At 47.5% G+C, this 13,296-nt stretch overlaps 1 protein-coding gene across 2 annotated transcripts in view; it reads right to left on the reverse strand.

Annotated features, from left to right (window-relative positions):
- Positions 1 to 2,357: 2,357 nt before the first annotated feature.
- KCNAB1 (potassium voltage-gated channel subfamily A regulatory beta subunit 1) overlaps positions 2,358 to 13,296 on the reverse strand; it is a 312,471-nt gene continuing 301,532 nt past the window's right edge. For both annotated transcript variants that reach the window (XM_037046673.1, XM_037046674.1), the window contains exons 13-14: positions 9,579 to 9,667; positions 2,358 to 4,235 (exon numbers count right to left, since the gene is read on the reverse strand). In XM_037046673.1, coding sequence (XP_036902568.1) covers positions 4,146 to 4,235; positions 9,579 to 9,667 — 179 coding nt within the window. In that variant the 3' untranslated portion in view covers positions 2,358 to 4,145. The remainder of the gene's footprint in view (positions 4,236 to 9,578; positions 9,668 to 13,296) is intronic.

Genomic DNA, 13,296 nt, shown 5'->3' on the forward strand with positions numbered 1-13,296 from the left:
ACAAGTGGTTCAGAGATTTGTGTGCCAGATGCATTGCTTTCTCCATGAAGTGACTATTTGAACAAGCCATCAGCATGTACTATTTGTTACCAGAGCTGGGTGGTGTATCTTTTTAAATTGCCGGCAAAAAGTTGCCACTAGGTGGCAGTGCGTGTGTAGATGAGGGCAGAATTGTGGTCATTGTTAGCAGGTACAGTGTAGCCAAAGTGGATGGTGAAATAGAGGCATTGACTTAGTGGTCTTCAAAGACTTTCTCTTGAATTGATAAACTAAATAATTCGTAGAAAAGCAAGTTGGCATACTTTCATCTTGATTCTCAGTTTTTCTTATAGAAGTTTATTTTTCATCCTGACAACGATTTCTAGCTTCCTACATTAGATAAATTTCTCTGCACAAGTTTGTAAGGCGTGTACTCACAGTTCCACAGTTTTACGCAGGACGTGAATGCCCTGCTCTTGCAGATGGCAGAGCCTCTTCCCCAGTCCTCTCCGCGTCATCTAAGATGGCTGCGTGACGCCCAGAATTAGGATGTGCTGGTCCTGGTTTAGTTGGTAAAAATGTGCTGGAGAATTTTTCATCTCAGAAAGACTCTCAGATCCAACAACAGGAAAATAAAGGGTTCTGTTGTGATTGGGATTTAAAGTGATTCAATTTTTTTTACACCCCTTGTGACAATTAGAGGCTTAGGTATTGGAGCATTTTATATTTCCCTATTTTTAGTTTCTTCATTTGCAACTTAGTAAAAATCTTGGATTGAAATTATTCTTAGCCAGTAAAAAATTTACCGGTTGTCCTATTTGGTATATTATTCTAATTTGGAAAAGATAATTTAAAACAAGTTTTATAGTTAATTGAAATCTGGAGGTTGGATTCATATCTAAAATTTTTGCGAAAGGTCTCACTAATTAAGTGTCATTAAACTTAGCTTTTTAAAATTTGTTTTTCCCTAGTCTTTATAAGAACCAGGTGAGTACATCATCATTACATTACATTATTTTACATTACCCATCATTTAAGTTTCCCACACATGTAAGTGGGCATTTTTAGAGTTGCTGATCAAGAGTTTGCATGGCAGTGTCCAACATGGTGTGTAGTTACATCACAGAGCAGGACAGCAAGGCCTCTGCCAGTGCCTGCCTGCTGTGCTGCCCTGTGCTGCCCTGTGCGCCCCATTTCTGTTTTTAGTGCTCGTGCTAGTTACTCCTGTTACTGGAGACACAGGAGGGGTAGTCATAGGCATGTCCATGTGTAGAGAGAAGCAATCTATAGGTGTATGTATTGGGGCTGGAAGGGGTTGTCTCCCACCTGCGTGGACTCCCAAGCAGGGGAATTAATGTAAGGTTAGGAGTGGTTGGTGTAAGTTTTCATGGAGGTGATTAGAGACTATGCATTGGCCTTCATGGGTTTTAATGATCGCTTCTTTGGCCTTTCCCTCTTAACTGGTTCTGAATTTGGATTCATATCCAAGCTTTTTTTTTTAACTTCAAAAAATTCACACACAGTTACTTTTCCACAAATCTTTGAAGCTAAAAAAGAAAATTGTACTTAAAAGAACACGGAACTAAATACTTGGATTTTAGGCCTGGTTCTGCCATCAACTGGCAGTGTGAGTGTGGGCAGGACCTGTCTTTTCGAGGCTTGGTTGGCTCATTTGCCAGGGAGGGGTGGTCTTGAAGATGGCCAGGGTCCCTTGAGGCTCTGCTGTCTTACGACCTGTGGCACACTATTAATGAAGGTGAAGTGACAGCTCTGAAAGTGGGAAGCCAGGCACGGGGTTTCTAGTTTTCACTTACCCTGGCTGAAATTTCAGGATGCGATGGCTGCTACCCAGGCTACTCTTAGGAACGGTATGTTCCTCCCAAGGAATTCATTCCAGGAAAGAAACTGAAATGAGAGTGCGTGGAAATTTTTCCTAAGGATATAATTGTGAAATGTATTTCTTATCTAGTATATTTACCATGGCAGATGATGTGTATAAAAAAGGATTGCTGTTCCTACAGCTAAGCACTAATGTTTGTATTTGATTGTGAGTTGCAGGCTCTTTTATTAATAAGTGAGTTTGAGGAGCTTTAACCTTAGTGCAGAGTACTTCTAAAACCCAACAAGAAATGATATCTTTAGTAGCTCGTCCTTTACTCCATTAATAAGGAAAGTATAGATTGTAGTTTAATTCTCAATCACTGCTGTTTTTCTCAGATATTCATTGCAATCTATCTGCCAACATAGTTTTTATTAAGTGAATGCTACTGCCTGTTTTATGGATCTGGATAGGTGGAGATACGTATCTCCAGCCACATGCAAATATATATAGACACGCAGACAGCCTTCCAGTGAAAGAAAGATCAGATAAAAACAGATTAAATGCACAAAACGCTTTTATTACTCTAAGCAAATTAATAGGTTAAATTACAGCTTCAGTCAGACAACTGCAGCTCATTTATACATACAGCAGTTCACTGATTGATTGAATATACAAAAACAACTGAGAAACGACCCATTTTCATCATCGCTCTGATACTTTGGGGCAAAACCCAAACTGTTTCCTTAATTGAATACAGATAGTAGTAACCAAAGAGGAAATGTATGGGTATTTCACATTAACATTTTGAGATTTAGAACTTTGCTATGAAATACATATCTGGAAATAATGGTAGAAAATAGCATTTAAAGCTGATGATACATTTCTGTAAGTCTCAAAATGATTTCTATATGAGGGACCAGCTGGCCAGAAAATTAAATTAAAAATTTGTACATGCTGAGATGTCCAAATAGAGTTACAGGATTTCCGCCCCCAACACACGCCCCCAAAAAGGAAAAAAAATTTTTTTCTCTTCTAACAGGCACACACTCTATATTCCTTAAAATTTCTCTCCCATGGAGTATTCAGGAGGGTAGGTTCCCACCCCCAACACACACCCCAAAAAGATTAAAAAAATTGTTTTTCTCTCTTCTAACAGGTACACACTATATATTCCCCCAAATGTCTCTCCCATGGAGTATTCAGGAGGGTAGGCAGGGCCAGGTGGACCTCGGCTTCGGAGTGCACCAAAGCGAGGCCGCTCTAATCCATGCAGTGAGCTTTCATGCATATAGTTGGTGCACATAACGTGATTAGAGAATCAGGAGGCTCCTTAACGTTTGGCTTTGTGTTGGGCAAGTCAGTTCACCCAGCATATGCTGAGTAGTGACAACATTTTTCACAAAGCCTGTGATTTCCTTTTATGTTAGTAACTCCTCAAAAACACCAACCATTATATTGTGAAATCCCAGTGCTAATTAAACAGCAAACATTTGCCTTTCTGGGTATTTTACAGGTTTACTGAAAAACAAGCCTGTGTATATTTTTAAAGCTCAAAACTATAAACTTGCAGAAGTTGTGTTTACGAGCAGTCAAAAATGAATGTTTCATTGCAAATGCGTTCCATTTTATTCAAAGCTAAACCTCGATAGTACTGTAATCCTCCCTTTTCATAAATCTACCATAATCATCCTTTTACCATCTCTGCGTGTAAATGAACATTATTGGAATACTGATAGACACCTTGGATAAGCTGCTATACAGAGTCATTCTTGGGCTAAGCAACAGTGAATATTTAAAGGATAACGAAAGCAAACACCTAGGAGTTACAGGTTTGTTAATAATGATTAGTGAGACAACAACAACAAGAATGTGAGAATAGAGAAAATGGAAAATTGTTCCTGCTTATTTTCCCAAACAGGACTTCTGTGTGAACGTAGCCTACTCTTTCCCGTGCGGTCCACATCGCATCATCTGTGGGTTTTGCTCTTTTGTAAAAACATCCATCTGTGTAGCCTTCTCTAAGTTACCACACGTCTGAAAGTACTATGTCTTTCCTGCCCACATACTTTCCGTTGCATTAACGTGAGGTGTACAGCGAGCAATGCAAGAACAGGTGACTCCAGTCCAAGATAAGAAAATAGGATGGATTTTCTTAGTTGTGGATTTTCAGGTGTGCTCGTAATTCGGGTGCACAGTGGTGGTGACAGCAGACACCTCAGAGTCCGGGGACGCTGGAGGTTGAGCAGCAGCTGCTAAGTGGTTTGAAAGACTGGCTAGTAACACCTTTCTGTATCGGTGTAGACCGATGTGTTAACCATGCAGCGCCTGTGGCTCATGCATTGCCTTACGACCTATAGTCCTTTTTGCTGTAGGGCTTGTTGCGCAATATGTTATCAATCTCATTTACCACGTGTGATGTCATCTTTGGGAGAACCTGAGAGCATGAGAAGTACAGAAGATGTTAGTTGTTGCTTGTTTTTTGTGCCTCATGTTAGGCAGAGTTGTCCCGACTGTTGTACGTTTATGAACCGTGACCAAAATACAAGCTCCCCACGAGACTGTGCAATGCTCAAGGTCAGGGACCCTGTTTTGTTCACCTCCGTCATCTCCAGCACCTCTAAGGGCGCTTAGTTAGTGCTCATAACTATGGGTTGACTGAATCAATGAAGACATAAGACACAAGTGAAGGCTGAGAGAAATATATGATATCCAGATCAGCTCTGCCCCGTGGAAACACGACGTGAGCTACATAATGTAATTTTAGATTTTCCAGTGGCCACATTGATAACAGTAAAAAGAAACTGGTGAAATTAATACATGGTTTTACCCCATTATATCCAAAATATCATTTCAACCTGTAGTCAGTATAGAGAATTCTTAAGATGCTTTGTATTTTTTTAAAGTACTAAGTTTTTCAAATCTGCATTTTACACTGACACTGCATTTGGACTAGCTGCCTGGCGTGTGCTAAATAGCCTCATGTGGCCAGAGGCTACTGTGCTGGATGGCACAGGTTTAGAGACTAAGGAGAGATTCTTTTTTTAAAACAATTTTTAAAAAGATTTTATTTATTTATAGAGATAAGGGAAGGGAGGGAGATAGAGGGGGAGAGAAAGAGCAATGTGTAGTTGCTTCTTGTGCTCCCCCTACTGGGGACCTGGCCCTCAACTCAGACCTGACTGGGAATGGAACCAGCAACCCTTTAGTTCCAAGGCCAGCACTCAGTCCACTGAGCCACACCAGCCAGAGGGAGAGGGGGATTTACCACTGGTGGTCAGAACCGTGGTGAAGGATGGCCAGGGGTTAACAGGCATCCCAGGTAGATGGAATAGCATGAGAAAGTAAAATGTCCATGAAACACAATGATGCAAGTGTGAAGTCAGTGGGGTTGGTAGGGGATGGTAGGAATTGGGGAAAGAGAAGCTGGAGTAAGATAGGGTGGAAGGCCTTGAATATAATTTTCTTTTTGGAGTCGGGACTTTATTCTGTAGACGGTGGGGGAACCTCTCAGAACTTCTCAGCTGGGAGCGAACCCTCCAGACACCTGGTGGTAATTTGAAGGAAGAGCCGGAGCAGGTTGAAAGGGGACAAGGAGGTTAGAAATGTATTGTCCTGGGCAGTGACGCTGAGGCTTAACTAGGGCCGTGGAGTGGGACAGGGGTGTGGCTCTGAGACACTGGAGGGGGATGGCGATGTCCAGACTGCGTGACGGGGAACACACTGATGTGGGTGATTGAGGTCGGAATCCACAGTAGGAGTGTGGAGCGGGGGTGTTGAGTCGACGGTGCCTGTGGGTGTTCGTGTGGAAATGCGCTGTGGAGCTGGCTTGGCAGTGGCAGGACGACTGGAGCTGAGGATCTGAGTCGTGCATGGACACGCTCCCTGAAGCCCTGGGAAAGGATGAGGTCACCCAGGGCTGGCACTCACGGTGACCAGCGGGCCAAGGGCACACATTACACCACAAGACAAGGGACAAAGGCAGACTTCTTCACAAGGAATAGCCTGACCCTGTGTGGAGACTGTGATGAAACGCAGCGTGACAGCCGGTTCTGTGGTTTCAGCCCCACCCTTCCCCTGCCGCAGCCACGCTGGCCCGGGTGACCTTGGCCTCGCTTCGTTTCGTTCTCAGAAACCGGGTTTGGCGGAGCAGCAGAGCTGCCAAGTTTGGGGAACTGGTTCTGGTTGATGTTTCTCCACCAGAAGGTGAAGGGAGAGTTTGACTTCCCAGCAGTTCGGGTGCCTCTGAGGATCTGAACTCGTGTGTCATTTAAAGTGAGATCGCAACAGGGAGACCCGAAATCTAGAAACTGGGTTTGTTGGAAGTTTTCTGCTAAAATATAGTGTGTGAACCACGTGATGAAAGAAACTTCATTCATTACACCAACATAAATTTCAGATAAAGGTTTAAACATGTAAAAAAGTGGAAACCATAAAAGTAGTTGAATAAAACATGAACAATGTATATATAGTGTCACAGACCTAAATTTACAAGAAAAGCCACCCAGGACTTTATGTGAAATTGCTCAAGTTTTTAAATGTTGACAGCTGTTTTAAAACACTTGCACCCACAGATTACACGACACCCCACAGGCCACCAGTTTTGCGATGTTGGTGTGATACTGACTGGAGGCATTGGGGGGGAGTCTGGCCAGTGTTGCCCCGTTAGTGGGGTGTTAGGGAAGTCCTCCCAGGGCTGGGTCACCATTGAGTAGGACCTTGGGGTCAGAGCAGGGTTTTCGTAGGCTGGGGTGGTGGACACTTTGTCAGCAGAGGACCACTGTTACTTCTGAGGGTCCGAGTGGTTCATGGTGGCTGGAGATCAGATCTGGGGAAGGTGAACCCTAGATGGGAAGGAGGCTGGACTGCTCTGACTGGGTGACGGGGCCTCAGAAGGGTTTTGAGGCTGGTGGGGTGGAGGGGGAGAGGCAATTCTCTGCTCTTTTCAGGTAGAAGCGTGGAAGACGGGGCCCTGTGCAGATGACGGCCGGCCGCCTGCAGCTCTGGCTTCTCCACTCCCATCTCCCATCTGTCGAGGCTCTGACTTACATGTGCCCCTCTATCTCACGCGTGACATGGGCACGTTTTAAATCCCTTGGCGCAGCGGCCTTGATGGGCCCTCCAGAAATTTCTGTCTGTCCTGCATCTTTCTGTCCTGCACCCCATCTCAGCTCTGCTGGGAGCCCCAGCCACCAAGCCTGCTTCCTGCCCCGTGGAGAGGCCCAGTTACAACTTGCCTGGAGTGGGTTCTTAAATGCCAGGCTGGTGGAAGACGGGAGTAGGAAGGGGGCCTGGTGGGTGCCCCCCCCATGGGAGCAGCCTCCCTTCTCAGGTAACCTCCCTTTTCTCTTACCCTTTGGAGCATAGGTGGCTCATTTTGCTACCAGCCGGGGCCTTGCTGGGGAGAAGATTTGGGAAGATGCCTTAGTTTTTCCCTGAAATGTGCCCTCAGCTACCTGGAGCGCTCCCACAGCGCAGGAGTGACCTCTTTCCCATCCAAGCCTCCACACTCACCTGATGGCAGGGCTCACCGTGTGTCCGCGTAACAGGAACCCTAGTTCCTCCCTCTTCCTGCCACTGTCAGCAAGTCCCATTTCTCTTTCCCAAACCTGCAGCATCCATCCATTTCACCTCCGTGGCCACGATCACCTGTCACCAGGACAACTGCCTGTGCCTTTCTTTTTACTTCCCACACAGCAGCCAGTCTAATAATGGCATGTCTCTCCTCTTCTTAAAACTCTCCAAAGGACTTGTTACATGTTGAGCAAAACTCTGACCCCTCTCGTGTCCTGTGAGATCTGTCCCCTGCCTGCTGCTCCACTCCAGTGCATCTGCTGTCCCTTTGCTCACTACGAGCTGGCCACACCAGTCCCAGGCTGGCAGTTCCTGGAAAAGGCCAAGTCCCTGCGCTCCTCAGGGCCCTAACCCAGCTCCTCCCTGCATCTGGAACGCGCTTTCCTGGGTTTCCGCACGCTGCATCCTCATCTTCCCGGCTTCACAGTGCACGTAACCCAGAGGGGCTTTGGCAAGGACGTTATTGAAAGTGGGCGGGTCCACCCATTTCTCAAGGAATGTCTGTGGCAACACCCTCTTTACAATAGCCCTCCTCACAATTTGAAATTATACATTTATCATGTGTCTCTCCCACTAGAATGTAAGCTCCTTGAAGGCTGGACAACATGTTTTAGTGCCTGCCTGGTCGTGGTAGGCTCTCAGAGGTCTGTTGGACGAGCTAAGGAACGGATTGCTAATTCACTCTCAGCCAGCCCGTGGGCTCTTGAGGGCAGGATCCTATTCTGAGCCCAGCACTCTGCCTGGCGGGGTGCCAGACGGAGAATACGTGCTCGCCATGTGTCAGTGGAATGGAAATCCTGGGGTGGAATTCCAGTGCTGTTGTACACAGACTGTTCCCTTATTTCTTCGCTGTCATTGTGCAGCCTTTATCTTTTCCCGGGCATAAGTGAAAAGAAGAGACTGGGGCAGCCTTCCTAAGAGGGGGCATTCCCCATGCAAGGGTGGAGACGCCCCCAGAGACCCGGAGAGTTGTGGGGCCCCGAGGGCTTCATGGAAGCAGAGGCGGAGATGATGATTGGCTGCACAGCCCTGTGAAGGTGACGGTGGGGAAGGAGGAGCGCGCCATGCATCCCCCAGCATGTCCTGGGCTATTCAAAGGGGTGTCTAAACATTTTAAATTCAGTCAACTTGGTCCCCACCTCCACCTGTTTCTCTTGGGAGAGGTAACGGTGAGATAAGTGCTTGCTTCGGGGACAGGTGGACACGGAAGAAAGAAGCTGAGACAGTTGTGCTCCAGTGAGCAAAAGGAAAAGACACCATTGGGCAGGGGTTGGCTATGGTGGGAGTCGTGGGTGGGCTCCTTCCAGGCGCTGAGCGGGGCTCAGGACCGGGATTCGGCCTCTGGGGGAGGGGGATGGTCTGGAAGCCGCTAAGCCCCACCCCTCTCCCCAGAACTCCCACGTCCACTCCCACTGCCCTTGCAGGCTCCGCCCAGTCGCTGCAGCAGGCAATCCTCCCTAGGCAGGGAGTAGGGACGGGCACCTCCCGATTTCCTGCGAGGGAGAGGTAACCCTAGACGTCCAAACCAGAATTCAGATCCTATTTCTTTTAAAACAACATCGCAAACATTAATTCAATAGATGTTTCTTGAGCATGACTAAGGGCTGTAGCGTATGCTAGAACCGGAAATCAGTGGAGAAGTGAGACACACAACAGGTCTCTGACCTCAAGGAGCTCACAGTCCAACAAGGGGGACAATTCCACCACGTGGTCCTAAGTGCTGAGACAGGAGGGAGAGGGCAGGACGCTGTGAGAGTCTGGGCGGGCAGGGCGTGTTTGTGGGAAGAACAAACGAGTGTGTTGTCCCGTGGCTATTACATTTTAAGTAGGTTATTAGGCAGGCTTTTGTGGTCAGGCCTGGGGACTCGGTCACCAGGTGTAACATTGCTTGGATCATGGAGTGCCCTGTCCCACAGACACAAACCATCCTGAAAAATGAGGTCTGAGAACATGGCCTGTTAATAAGAGGACACTCCCGGATCCATGTTCTTCTGTAAAAGCTCTGTTCTCTCTTGGGCCTTTGTCCCTACTTTGCATCCCTGCCCCCCACCCCAATCTGGGAACAAGCAGCCTGTTAGGGGTTTTTATGTAACTGGGAAGCTGTGACGTGAGGAAGGACAGATGGGAAAGATGGGACCCTGCCCGGGGACATCTTCAAAGACACCACGGAATTCCCTGGAGTGGTGGGAAGGGCTGTGGTACTTGCCTGGATGGCACCCAGGTTCTCAATGAGCTGCTCAGGTGTGGATGACCCCAGGAGCACAGAGCTCACGCCCTCGTTTCTCAGGCACCATGCTGGGGAGAGAGAACACGGGGTCAGGGTATTGACGCCCTCCTGATGATTGATTACTTTACAAACACCACCTGCAGCCACCATTGTCCTGACCAAAACTTACTAACATTGTGGGGGAGGAGAGACAGTGCACTCCAGGATTAAAAACATCAGCAACAGCCGTGTCACGGAGAAGACTTGGTAGGATCTGTGCCTTTGAATCCTGAGTTTAGAGCTCCGTGTTTTCTACGTGGGCCCTTGCCCTAACTACTGGGGCGTCCCATCCAGCTGCCCAGCCCAGGTACATGTTCTTGTTCCGGAAAACACCTGACACTGCTCGCTGGCAGACGTCGGGATCCCTGTGTCCGTGCTGGCCCACAGCAGCCTCCTGTCTGTCTTAGTGGTGCTCTTGCTTCTCCCTCATCTGTTCCGTGGTGTCCTTGCCGACTTTGAGTGTCTGGTTCCTTCGTTTCCACCTACCTGTCCACTCTCTCTGGACCCTTTCTTCCTAACACGAGATTCATCCTGTGTTGATCTTCCCGACCCTCAAATCCCTCACTCCTCTCCTTCCTCTGCCTCTCTGGTAACCTCTCACACGCTCTCTCAGCACCTGCCCCTTGAGCCCAGCAGATAACCTGGCCTTCAACTTTGTAAACAATTAAGTCTGCTCATCAGGTGGGATATTCCCCACTCTCCCACAGACACAGGCCACGTCCACATCCTCCCGTTCCAGAGGATGCCACGTGCTGCTTCTGTCTGAGGCCACACTCTGCCCTGGATCTGTCTCTTTGTCCTTTCTTGGACACTATTCATTCATTCTCTCTCTCTCCTTGTGCTTACAGTAGACTTCTCAGTTCGTAGCTGCCTGGAACTAGGTGATTCTGTAGACCCATGGGTGCAGTGTCTGCTGGGTGTCCCTGCTAGGGGTCCCGTAGGCACTGCAGACTTCTTGCTGTCTGTCCTGTGTTTGCAATATCACTGGGTGGCTTCACTAGCAATTTGGCCTCCTAGTCTGGGAACCTGGGACTTACACTTAGGGATTTTCCTTTTCTGATCCCACATTCCCCTTTGATTGCCAAGTCTAGTTGCTATTTAAATATTTCTCTAGTCCAGTGGCTCTCAAAGTGTAGGGCATCAGAACCATCTTCAGGACTTGCGAAACAGCAGTTCCTGGGTACCACCCCAGGGTTACTACCTCAGAAGCTCTGGGTGTGCCTAAGTATGTGCATTTTTTCTTTCATCTTTTTAAAATTGATTTGAGAGGGGGGAAAACATTGATTTGTTGTTCTACTCGTTTATGCATTTGTTGGTTGCTTCTTGTCTACACCCTGACCAGGGGTCAAACCCAGGACCTCGGCGTATCGGGATGATGCTCTAACCGACTAAGCTACCCAGCAGGGACTGAGAACCTGCACTCCTGACAAGCTCCCATGTGATGCGGCTGCTGCTGCTGATCCAGGGACCATGTTTTCTTTAAAAAAAAAAAAAACTTTATTGAGGTGAAATTTACATACCAAAAATCCTTGCCTATTTTGTGTATGATTCAGTGATTTTTAGTAAATGTGTCAAGCGTGCAGCCATCACCATTTAAGATCCGGGTTTCGAACATTTCCATCGCCTCAACAAGCTCCTCCGTGCCTGTTCTCACAGTCAGTCCCCTTCCTACTGCCAATGCCCGGAGACCGCTCGTTTGCTCTGCGCCCTGGGGACTTCCTGTTTCTGGACACTCCAGCTAAGTAGAGTTATTTCTTTCACTTCACAGGTTTGTGAGGTTCATCCATGTTACAGCATGCATCAGTATGTTGCTTCTTTTTCTTGCTGAGTTGTGTGGATGCAGGGACCACGGCTGAGCATCACAGCTCTGGTTCAACTGTCTGCTGCCCTCCGTCAGGCCCTCACCAGCCCCTGCCTGACTGTCTGCCTTTTCCTCCTGTTCGGATGGCCCCACCCCCACCCCACTCCACCCCCATGCAGCTTTCACACATCCAGCAGCAGCTTCTCTAGATGCAAACCTGGCCATGCTACGTGCCCGGCTCAGCGTCCTCCAACCTGTGCCTCACGTAATCCTTGTCCTATAAGATGAGGTTCCCATTTCTCACCCTGGCAAACCCGGCTTTCTAGCCCAGCTCTCCAGTTTCTTGTCCTCTGGTTTCCTGCCTTGAACTTCGTGCTTCAGGAGCACTGAACTATTTATAAATCTTCTCCATTCCCCTGGCTTGAGCAGTCTCCTTGGCCTGGAATTTCTCTTTGCCTCCTCCCTTCCTCACTAATATCTACTCATCATTTGAGATTCCCCGTGGGGACTCCTCCCAAAGCCCTTTCCTGAATCCAAGGCTGGGTTGGGAGCCTGTAAATGTTACTTCCAAAATCCCCGGGCCTTCCCCAGTTATTTTACTGCAACACTGTATCACAGTCATCTGCTTACTTTTTTGACTCTCCCATCAGGCTGGGTGAGATGTGTTTATCTGTGGTTGGATGCTCAGCACTCAGCCCAGTACCTGCACACAGCAGGTGCTTAGGAAATGTTTGTTGAACAAACATAGGCATGAATGATTGGTGGATGGAAGGGGGTCCAAGCACCTCTCCTGCCCTATTTGCTGAAGGCCCTCCTGTCAACTAATACTCGTAAGCTGTTACCACACTCAGGCCTTTTAAGGCAATTTCTAATTCTTTCCACATGGGCAAAATAATGCTCTATAAAGGCAACAAGCCAAGTGATTCAGGGCTTTTTCTTTCTTTCTTTTCTTTTTTTTTGGTGGCTGTATTACTTCCTCCTTTGCACTTACGATTCTTTTTGGTGTTAGGGGAAGTTCTGAGGGGAAAGCAGGATACAGGGAAAATCATTGCCCACTAAGTACTTGGTATCCGCAACAGCCAATTCCCCACTCTGGGCTGCACAGTGTGAGACACCCTACTGGGCAGAGCTGGCCAGCAGCAGAGGCAGCACATGCAGGTGATTGCCGCTGATGAGCATCTAACCAGGTGTGACCAAGCAGCAAGGCTCTTTCCCAGCAAGGTGTGAATGCTGGCTGCTGCGCAGGTACAGGACTGGGGGGCGAGCCCACAGCTGGCTTCCAGCAGTTTCTTTCCTGCTGGAGGATTCCCCTCCCCCACACCCTCTAGCAGATCAAAGGTAATATGCCTGGAATAATTCCTCCTGGTTGGACAGCTCTGTCATTAGAAACAAAATTACTTCTTTATAAAGAGTGAAACAAATGACCAGCAAGATAGATATCTGCGGGCACACAGGGAGGAGAAGGAGAAACAGAGCGTGTTTTAATTTAAACTCGGATTCTGTGGAAGGGTCTTTTGTGGATGTCTAATATCTAGTGTCTATGTCTAATATCTAATATCTGAAGTCTAAATCCTGTAAAGATTTCCTCTTTAGTAAGACAGTTTCCGACTCCTTCAGAGTTAAATTTAATACTCATTTTCATGCTACTACCTAAAAACTGTGTTTCTGCTTCTGGAGTAAGTGCTGCTCTTTGTGCCTATTACTTTGACCACGTGTCATGGCTAAGGGGAGACTCAGTTTCAGGTCCAGGGTGTCCTAATTCTTTGCAAAAACATCCTCATCCTCGTTGTTACAATTACTACAAAGAGCACCTACTCTTTGCTTTACACATGTAATTTTCCTTTACCCAACCAGTGT

The sequence above is a fragment of the Sturnira hondurensis genome, unplaced genomic scaffold, assembly GCF_014824575.4.
Source record: "Sturnira hondurensis isolate 20B ecotype Veracruz unplaced genomic scaffold, ASM1482457v3 Scaffold0005279, whole genome shotgun sequence".
NCBI classification, from domain to species: Eukaryota; Metazoa; Chordata; class Mammalia; order Chiroptera; family Phyllostomidae; genus Sturnira; species Sturnira hondurensis.